At 58.7% G+C, this 9,883-nt stretch overlaps 2 protein-coding genes across 2 annotated transcripts in view; one reads left to right on the plus strand and one right to left on the minus strand.

Annotated features, from left to right (window-relative positions):
• The window catches only part of KIF19 (kinesin family member 19), a 32,808-nt gene extending 24,044 nt beyond the window's left edge, over positions 1-8,764 (plus strand). The window contains exons 9-20 of the mRNA XM_004709318.2: positions 461-583; positions 2,648-2,813; positions 4,075-4,249; positions 4,349-4,547; positions 5,397-5,667; positions 5,754-5,875; positions 6,251-6,384; positions 6,592-6,697; positions 6,873-6,969; positions 7,380-7,750; positions 7,904-8,063; positions 8,357-8,764. Of these exons, the coding sequence (XP_004709375.1) occupies positions 461-583; positions 2,648-2,813; positions 4,075-4,249; positions 4,349-4,547; positions 5,397-5,667; positions 5,754-5,875; positions 6,251-6,384; positions 6,592-6,697; positions 6,873-6,969; positions 7,380-7,750; positions 7,904-8,063; positions 8,357-8,487 (2,055 nt within the window). The 3' untranslated portion in view covers positions 8,488-8,764. The remainder of the gene's footprint in view (positions 1-460; positions 584-2,647; positions 2,814-4,074; positions 4,250-4,348; positions 4,548-5,396; positions 5,668-5,753; positions 5,876-6,250; positions 6,385-6,591; positions 6,698-6,872; positions 6,970-7,379; positions 7,751-7,903; positions 8,064-8,356) is intronic.
• A 637-nt stretch (positions 8,765-9,401) lies between these two features.
• Positions 9,402-9,883, minus strand: part of BTBD17 (BTB domain containing 17) — a 4,831-nt gene continuing 4,349 nt past the window's right edge. Inside the window, exon 4 of the mRNA XM_004709317.2 lies at positions 9,402-9,882. Coding sequence (XP_004709374.1) covers positions 9,628-9,882 — 255 coding nt within the window. The 3' untranslated portion in view covers positions 9,402-9,627. The remainder of the gene's footprint in view (position 9,883) is intronic.

The raw sequence follows: 9,883 nt of genomic DNA on the forward strand, positions 1-9,883 counted from the left end.
AGGAGCCATCATAGGGCTTAGATAAAATTTCTTAGAAATCGCAAACAATTACAGTACACTGTACAAAAGCAAAAATGCATCTGATACGTAGCTCCGATACGTAGCGATGCAGACAGAAGCGTGTACAGTATGAGCCAATCAGTGGCAGTAATGACAGAGCATGCGCTGTTACATAAAAACCGCGATAGAGTGAAGCCGCGGAAGTCAAAGCGCGAAGTGGCGAGGGTTCACTGTACGTAGACTTGTATGAGAGAATAAATATGTATGTGTGTGAGTCAGTCAGCATGTGGGTGTGTGTGAGTGTGTATATTTGAGAATGTGTATATGAAGATTTGAGTGTATGCGTCTGTGAGAGAGAGTGTGTGTGAGGGGGGTGCCTGTGGGTGTGGAGTGAGGGGTGCAGGCCTGAGGATTGTGGGGGAGGCAGCCTCAGACTGAGCCCCACCCCCACCTCCTCCAGGACTCCCTGGGGGGGAACAGCCGCACAGTAATGATTGCCCACATCAGCCCAGCCAGCAGCGCCTTTGAGGAGTCTCGGAATACCCTGACCTACGCCGGCCGGGCCAAGAACATCAAGACCAGGGTAAGGGGCCCATCTGTCTGCCAGGGCACTGCCTTTGGGGCCCAGCTTCCAGCCTGGACTGGTTCCAGGCCCTGCTACCCACCCACTCTCTGGTACCACTCCCCATTGTGCTGATCTCACCCCACATCCATGGACCTCCCCATGCCCCACCCTACACCTTCCAACACCTGCCTGCCTGCCAGGAAGCACACAGCCCTGAGGGTCCCTCCCCCACTCTTGTAGAAGGTCTGCACCCCTCTGCATCCTCCCCCTCCACATCCCCACCTTCTACAGAGGCTCTGAGGTCAGTTGGAACATAGCAGGACACATCCAGGCTGGCAGCCCACCTAGGGCCACCCCTGGAGGCAGACACAGAATCCAAGCAAGCAGGAGGGCTGAGGGCAAGAAAGAGGGGTTCTTCCTGTCTCTCTTATAATAAGGCCACACCCCCAAGGAGGCATCACCAGGCTACCGCCTGATTGACAAGCTAGACTCCACCCCTCCTTCCACATCAAGTGGCGTAAAATCTAACCACCACACAGTGTCGTCCCATGGTGGAACTCAAGGGATAAGAAGTAATATTGACATGAGGATATAGTTTATAGTCAGTATATCGCACCACGGAGGAGCCCTGGTTCACATTGGGCCGTGACCCACAAGGTGAGCAGTGCAAACCCCCTAGCCCCTCCTCAGGAGAAAGATAAGGAAACCACTTGTCTGATTTACAAAGATGTACAAAGCCTGATAGGGCGTGATCAAGGACAATGTAACCAAGAGGAATTGCTGAAACCCAAACGGAGGCTGAGCATGATAGTGGGACAAGGGGAAAGTAAAAGGAAATAGAGGAAAGAGCTAGGAGGCAAGGGGCATTTATAGAGGTTTAAATACAGCCATGTCCATATGTAAACATTTATATATGATGATGGGGAAATAGATCTATGTGCATATATTTATAGGTTTAAGATATGACAAAAATACCAATAATTTATGAATTACCAAGGGCTCATGAGGGAGGGGGAAAAATGAGGAGCTGATACCAAGGGCTCAAGTAGAAAGCAAATGTTTTGAGAATGATGAGGGCAATAAATGTTCAGATGTGCTTGATACATGGATGGATGGATGGATTTTGATGAGTTGTACGAGCCCCCAATAACATGATTTTTTTTTAAAGGCTTACAAAGCCTTGGAATCCACAGACAGGGTCGCTGTGAGTCAGCATTGACTTGATTTCAGTGAGCGTTTTTGGTTGGTTGATTGGTATATTCTCACTGCCATGGAGTTGATTCCAACTCATGGTGACCCTATAGGACAGAGTAGAGCTGCCGCTGTAGGTTCCTGGGACTTTAAATCTTTGTAGGCAGCCTCAACTTTCTCCCTTACAGCAGCTGGTGGATTCAAACCACTGACCTTATGATTAGCAGCTCAGTACATAGTCCACTATACCATCACCACCGGGAGTCCACGGTAAATACAAGACTTAGACTTTGAGGGCATACAGAGAATACCAAAAAACAAACACAAAAACAAGAACAAGCCCACTGGTAGATTTCAACTGATAATAACTCTGTAATTCTAGGGTTTCCAAAGCTGTAAATCTGTGTGGGAGCAGAATGACTTTATCTCCCCCCCCACCCCACCCCCGCAGTTAGTTGGTGGGTTTGAACCACTGACCTCGCGGTTGGCAGATACTTAGAAAGGGGATTTAGGAAATTTAGAGAAGCGAAGCTCACTGCCCTGGAGACGATCCACCCCACAGCGCCCCTGCAGGACAGAGTGGAACTGCCGCTGTGGTGTCCCACGCGCTGCCCGGGAGCGCGGGCCTGCTCTTTGCCCCGCGGAGTGGCTGGTGGTCGCCAACTGCTGGCCTTGTGCCATCCTGGTGGAGCAACGATTAGGCGCCAGGCTGTTACCACAGCGGCTTGGTGGGAGCAAGACCCTATGGGGCGATTCTACCAGGTTACAGAGTCCCAACCATCTCCAGGATCCCGCCTTCGGGAAAGACGGGGGAGGTGGGCGGGGAAGAAGAGAAAGGAGGGGGGCGGCTGTGCTGTGACGGGCCGCCACCCCCCCTCCATGCCCGCGCAGGTGAAGCAGAACCTACTGAGTGTCTCCTACCACATCGCCCAGTACACCGCCATCATCGCCGACCTGCGCGGCGAGGTCCAGCGGCTCAAGTGCAAGATCGACGCGCAGGCGGGCCGGGGCGGGGCCCGGGGCCGGATGGAGCGCGGCGACATCCGCCACATCCAAGGTGGGCGCAGGTCAGCCCGGCGGGCTCGCGGAGCTCCAGGCCTTTCTTCCTGTAAGATGGCACTGTGACCGCTGCTCCCGAAGAGGGTCAGCCGGAATATTGGGTGGGGGTCCTAGGAGCGAGGTCACCCGAGCCTAGGCGGTAGGGATAGGGGAGGGGCCACAGCCAAGCAAAGCCTCAGGGTCAGGGCTGCAGGGGTGCAGTGCCCTCGCAGAGACTGTATGCTGCCCTGACATATAGCAGTGGGGTGACCGGCACTATGAGGGATCCCTGGTGGTGTAGCGGTTACGAGTCCGGCTTCCATCCGAAAGGTCAGCGGTTTGAAACCACCAGTCGCTCCAGCAGAGAAAGACGTGGCTTTCTACTCTCGTAAACATGGTCTCAGAAACCCACGGGATGGTGGGGTGGGGGGTGTCACTATGAGTCAGAGTTCACGAGGAGTTCGTGGGTGAGCTTCAGTGGCACGGCTTTTAAGCGCTCAGCTCCTCCAGACTGAAAGCCTAGGGGTTCAAACTCACCTGCCACTCACCTGGGAGCAAGAGATGTCAATCTGCTTCCTTCAAGATTCCAAAAGCAAACGAAACCCACAAAGCTGCAGAGTGGGGTTCCGAGGCTGTACGTCTTTCTGGGGAGTGCACTCTTTCTCCCTAGGAGCAGCTGGAGGGTTTGAACCGCTGACTTCTCAATGAGCAGTCAGTCCTATTGTGCCCTACAGGCTCACTGGGAGCCAGAGGAGCCCTGGTGGCTAGTGGTTTATGCTACTAGCCCCAACCACCAGCTGATGAAGGTTTCCCACAAGCAGCAAAAAACCTCACTGTCAATTCTGACTCATAGTGACCCCTAAGACAGGGTCGAACTGCCTTCTGTGACTTTCTGAGACTGTAATTGTTTATGGGAATAGAAAGTGCCGTCTGTCTCCTGCAGTACCGCTGGTGGTTTCTAACTGCTGACCTTGGGGCTAACAGCCCAAAGGGTTACCACTATGCCAACAGGGGCAGCAGTGCTGGCCACAGGGGCAGTTCTACCTTGTCCTATAGGGTCAGGATGGGATGGATGCTGGTGAAATCAGAAGCCTCTGGACACAACGGGGAAGTGACCTCTGCACCTCAGTGGTGGGACTGGGGCAGGGGAAGAAGTGGTCGTCCAGGAAGTGGCTGGACAGGAAGTGGGAGCAGTCCTTTGATAAGAACAGGAGGTGAGGTCTCCTGGCGGGGCCTAGACTTCTGGCCTGACCGTGCCTCCTCCCCTGGCCCCCGGGTAGCCGAGGTCCAGCTGCACAGTGGGCAGGGCCAGCAGGCTGAAATGGCGCAGCTCCGGGAGCAGCTGGTCAGCGCCTTCCAGGAGCAGATGGACGTGCGCAGGCGCCTGCTGGAGCTGGAGAACCACGCCATGGAAGTCCAAATTGACACCTCCCACCACCTGCTCACCATCGCCGGGTAAGCCCTGTTCCCACGCCACCCCAACCTGGGCTGCTCTGGCTCCTGCCCCTGCTCTGTGCCTATAGCCCGTGTCTCCCTGGGGTGGGGCTGTCGCAGCTGGGAGCAGGAGAAATCCCGCAGGACCCTCAAGTGGCGCGAGGAGCAGCGGAAGGAGTCCTTCACCAAGGATGACAGCGAGAAGGACTCGGACACAGGCGATGACCAGCCGGACAGTCTGGAGCCGCCCGAGGTGGCCTCAGCCCGGGAGAACATCGCCGCCCTGGTGGGCGAGCAGAAGAAGCTGCGCCAGGAGAAGGTGCCCGGCTTGAGGGGAAGGGGCAGGGAAAAGGGGCTGGAGAGGCCTCCAGGCAGGAGCTGGGCCCCTTGCCCAGCGAAGTCCCTTAACCTCTCTGAGCTTCATCCGCAAAGCCCAGAGTCATGGTGCCACCCTAATGGGGTTGTTAGGGAAATGAGCTGGTGGCATAGTGGTTCCATATGGGCCCGTATCCTCAAGGCCAGCAGCTCAGAACCACCAGTGGTGGAGAAAGAGGAGGCTCTCTACTTTGGTTAAAGAGTTCACAGACCCGGAAATGGCCAGCGACAGTTCTGTCCTGTCCGGTAGGGTCACTATGAGTCGGCATCCACTCAATGGCGGTGAGTTTTTTGAGCACATGCCAAGGACTCATAAAATGTAGCCAATGTTCTAACTGGGACTTTGAGGTGAGTGTCGATTCTAGTTCATGGTGGCTGTGTGTGTGTGTGTGTGTGTGTGTGTGTGTGTGTGTGTGTGTGTGTCTGAGGGTAACTGTGATTCGGTAGGGTTTTCAATGGCTGGTCTTTTGGGAAGTGGACTGCCAGGCCTTTCTTCGGAGGGGCCTCTGGGTGGACGGACACAGCAGTTTGGCCACCGATCCTGTAAACTGTTTGCAGGGCCCATAGGCTATCAGAAGGGCTGTCGTGGGGGGACCGCTATCCCCCAGGGCTGGCTCCAGGGCTTTTGTGGTCAAGGTGGCCCCAGAGGGACCAGTTAGGAGAAGGGTTGACCCGGGACGACAGCACCAGCGGGAAGCCCAGAGTCTAGAGACTGGAGCAGGGTGGACAGGCCCCGCGGGAGGTGGAGAGAGGTGGCATGGCTGACACCTACTCCCCCCACCATCCCCCCAAGCTGGCGCTGGAGCAGCGCTGTCGTGAGCTGCGCACGCGCGGCCGCCGCCTGGAGGAGACGCTCCCGCGGCGCATCGGCTCCGAGGAGCAACGCGAGGTGCTCAGCCTGCTGTGCCGCGTGCACGAGCTCGAGGTGGAGAACACGGAGATGCAGTCGCACGCGCTGCTGCGCGACGGCGCGCTCCGCCACCGCCGCGAGGCCATGCGCCGCCTGGAGCAGCACCGCTGCCTCTGTGATGAGATCATCCAAGGCCAGCGGCAGGTCATCGACGGTAGGGACGCCGCCCTGGGTCCCCGCTTGGCCAAGTCGCCCTGGAGCCTTCGGCCCCAAGCTGAGCTCCTCCCTTCCCCACCGCAGACTACAACCTGGCAGTCCCCCAGCACCTGGAAGAGCTCTATGAGGTGTACCTGCGGGAGCTAGAAGAGGGTAGCCTGGAGCGGGCCACCATCATGGACCGAGTGGCCTCCCGGGCTCTGCAGGCCAGTGTCTGGGTGGGGGCACTCGCTGAGGGGGGGACTGATGCAGGGCATGGCACCAGGAAGGCTGGCACCTTGGGGAGTTGTTTCCCTTCCCCTCTGCCCCACCCCAAACTAACCGGGTCTGAGGGAACGTCCCCACCCCTGAGCATGCTTCGCTGCTGCCACCCAGAGTTCAGGAGTCAAGACCGGTCATCAGAGAATCAGAGTGGCCACAGATGCCCTCAGGAGACAAGTGACACCAGGTGGCACCACTGGGGTGCCCACCACAGCAGAGAACGCCCAGCCCATGCCACATCCTTGGCCACCCTGTGCAGCGATAGATACCTGGTCCAGGACCAAGTCTCCTGACTCTTTGCTCTGGCTCCTCCCGCACAGGACAGCTCCTTGCCCAAAATTGCCCCTGCAGGGACCCTGCTGACCCCAGATTCTGACCTAGAGAGCGCGAAGACCCTAAGCTTAGAGGCCCAACACCTGCCAAACTGCAGCCTCCCCCCACTCAGCACGGAGAGGTAAGGCCAGAGCCCAATAAGGTGGGGTGGGGTGGGGGTGGGGGACACAGAGCAGGAAGGGAAGAGGAAGTGGCCCAGGCAGGGAGCTGGGATTCCTGGGCTTGTTCTTTCCTGTCCGAAAACAGCTTCTCCCCCAGGGCTGGGCTGGGTTCCTCCACGGGGCCGGCCTGGCCAACAACCACCCTGTTCCTCCTCTGCCAACTCCAGTGAAGCTAACCAGGTGTTCAAGGCCAATCCCCGGGCCTGGCAGGTGAAGGGCTCCTCCGTGCCCACCCCGCCCCCCATCCAGATCGGTGGCCTGGTGACCCAGGAGGTGAGCTCTGGGCCCCCGGTGGCCCCCCAGGGGCTCTACTGATGGGGATGGGGGAGCACCCAGTGGTCCCAACAGAGCCGTTCCAATATGGCCACCACCCCTTTCTCTGAGGCTCAGGTCTGGGTCCTTGGTGTGCTCAGGCCGCCCCCCCTGCTTTGCACCCCTACCCCACCAGACCCCTACTCTGGACTGCATGGCCAGCCTGAGCAGCAGGATGAACTCCTCCCCGGACAGCATCGAGAACCTGGCAGACATGCCCTTGTCCCACAAAGGTGTGCCCCCCTCCACCTTTGAGCCCAGCCAGGGTGGTACCACTGAGGAGCCCAGCCCAAACCCTATCTCGCCAAGTGTGCATGAGCCCTCTAGAGAGCCAACAGTGTTTAGAAAGGCAGTGTCCCCCTGCACGGTGCAGTTGGACATCGGAATGGACATGTGGCACTTAGGAGTGGGTCCCCTCTATCCATTGTAGTAGCACACACAAATGAGCCCCCGACTCAGTCCTCACAACACCACCCCCAGTTTACCGGTGGCCTTAAAGCAACTGCTCCAAGTTACTTATCCTGGGAACCAATGGGGCAAGGCCCTGGGGCCCCATGGCGGAGGGGGGCGGTGAGGACATACAAGGGGTGGGCGAGAACTCTATTCGACTGATGGGGCGGGTGTGCCCTCTGTCCCGCTGCAGAGCGGAAGGAGATTGTCACCAGCACCAAGTGCATTTCCGTGAAGGCAGCGCGGCGGCGCTCGCGGGCTCTGGGCACCGAGGGCCGCCACCTGCTAGTGCCCGCGGCGGAGCGCAGCAGCCTGTCCCTGCGTTCGCTGAGCGAGGCGGACGATGCGCGGCCCCATGGCCCGCCGGCCTACAAGCGGCCGCCCAGCCCCACACTGCAGGACGCAGTCAGTGAGGACAACCTGTCCAGCAGCACCAGCGAGGCCCCAGCCCAGCCGGCTGGACCGCGCGGCCAGAAGAAAAGCCCCTGCAAGAAACGCGAAGAGTCAATAGAGGTCAAGAGAAGGAAGCGGAGGTCCAGGTCCTTTGAGGTCACAGGGCAAGGGGTGAGATGAGGCAAGGCGAGGGGCAGGGGGTGGCCCTTGTACTAGATTCCTCCTGCTCCCTCTCCCACAACCAGGGTCACGACCTCGTCCCCCAGGCTGGGGCTGACCTCTGGAGCCCACCCTTGTGTCAATGGGACTGTTTTAACCATCTAGCTCACCGCCCCCAAGAACCACCTCCTGGGGCTGCGAACCGTGGAGAACACCTCAGACCACAGGGTGCCAGCCAACGGGCACCCAGCCCCCAGGACCCGGCACCCTGAAAAGGCCACGCTGCCTTTGGCCAAAGTCAAACTCCCTCCAGGCCAGATGGCAGGTCAGTACTGGCCATGGGGGTTGGGGGGTAGGGGGTGGGGTGGGGAGTGCTGGAGGCGGGGTCTTGGCTAGCCCAAGGAGGAGGAGCATGCTGAGCTGCTTGTCCACTGGTTGTCCCTGGCTGGAGACAGGATCTCCCAGTATGTTTGTGGAGCAGTACTCAGAATCCCAGTTCCTGGCATTGTGCCCCTAGGGCGTTCAAAGCCAGAGAGGGATTGGTTGGTGGAGGGGGGGAGGTGGGGGGGGAAACAAGGCATTTCAAAACCACTGACTCCAGCCTTTCTGCTCTCTCAGGTCCTGGGGGCCCCTCACCTCTTGCTGTTCCCCCCAACCCAGCTGGTGTTTCCCGACGGGCTGCCCGAGGGCCCCGCCTGTCTCATGGCCCAAGCACCCATGGCAAAGATGGACGTTTCCGCCGTAATTGAGGGGCCTGCCTGCCACTGACCCTCCTGCCCCGCCCCACCTTGAGTGGGGTGTCTCAGGGAAATGGGAGATGGAGGTGGGGCAGAGGGTGTGACAGGGGAGCTGGGTTGCAGGGTCTCAAAAGCCCTAGGTTCTCCGAAGTTCTAAACCTATCATGTCTTCAGTGTCACCTGGGATGGAAGGTGACATCAGGAGGCAGGGTGGGGACAACCCTGGACAGAACCCTCATGCCAAAACCCTGCACCGACAGACCTGTGGCCAGAAGCGGCCTCGGAGATGGGGGTGGGAGGGCTCTTTGCAGGGGGAATGGGGTGGGGCTGGACAAGGGCTGGTTGGGGGGGCCTGCATATTGTGGGTGGGGGTGGGAGGTTGGGTTTAGTAACTTTTTTCTCTTTCCTTTTTGACAATAAAGTCCCATTTAGGAACTCAACCTTGTGTGGAATGTGGGGTCATTATAAAATTCAGTCCCAACTACCCCACCCCCAAACGCCCGAACTGCCTCAACCCTTCTCCCCTGCTTAATTTCATTTCAAAGACGTGGGTAAAGGGGGGATAGCATGCTCCTTCAGACCTAGAGACACCACCCCTACACACACCCCAGTCCCCCTCAGGAGGAGCCAGGGGGGCCAAAGGGCAGAAAGCCTCATAACCTAGATGAGTGATTAACGATCCTGGAGGTCAGGGCACAGAAATTGCCCACACAATGCCTTCCGTTTCAAGGTGAGAAACTCCTGCAAGGAGTACTGGGGTCTCCCCGACCCCCACCTCCCAGGCACCCAAGTGAGCTCTGACCATTTGGAAGTTCTTACATGCTGTTTTCTGAGTCTGGGGGTGGGAGGCACCCATCTGCTCAGTGAAGGGTGGGTGAGTCCCCAGACCCGTGGGACCCTGCCCTTGTAACCAGCCACTCCTCGGCCTCTCTGAACGCTATTTTATTTAAAACCAAGAGCATCCTATGCAGACGACTCTGAAACCAGCCATCTGGTCTACCACCCGTAGCCTAGTACCACCTTGCCTCAGCCCCAGCCCCAGCCCCAGCGTCAGGTCTACAGTCACCTCTATTCACCACCGCCTCCACCCTCCACCCCAGCTCAGCCCCTCTCGGTCACGCACACGGGGACTCTCTCCCCGACCCCGCGTGGCTACTTGGGGGTCCGAATCAGGGTGTGGTACACGGGTTTGACGATGAGGTGCAGGTGCAGGGTGCTCTCCACCAGGTACTCTGAGTTGCGCCGCTGCAAGTCAGCGTGCGCCAGGAAGTCGCCGGCCTCCTCGCTGCTCTGGTGGAAGTGGTAGGCGTGGCGGACTAGCAGGCGGCCCTGCTGCCGCGCGCCCACCAGCACGGTCTTCTGGAAGCTCACGCCTGCCGCCTCGCCGCCGCTGCTGGCCGGCGTCACC

Source organism: Echinops telfairi, unplaced genomic scaffold (genome assembly GCF_000313985.2).
Source record: "Echinops telfairi isolate 266 unplaced genomic scaffold, ASM31398v2 ScPeMD7_7458;HRSCAF=8496, whole genome shotgun sequence".
NCBI lineage: Eukaryota > Metazoa > Chordata > Mammalia > Afrosoricida > Tenrecidae > Echinops > Echinops telfairi.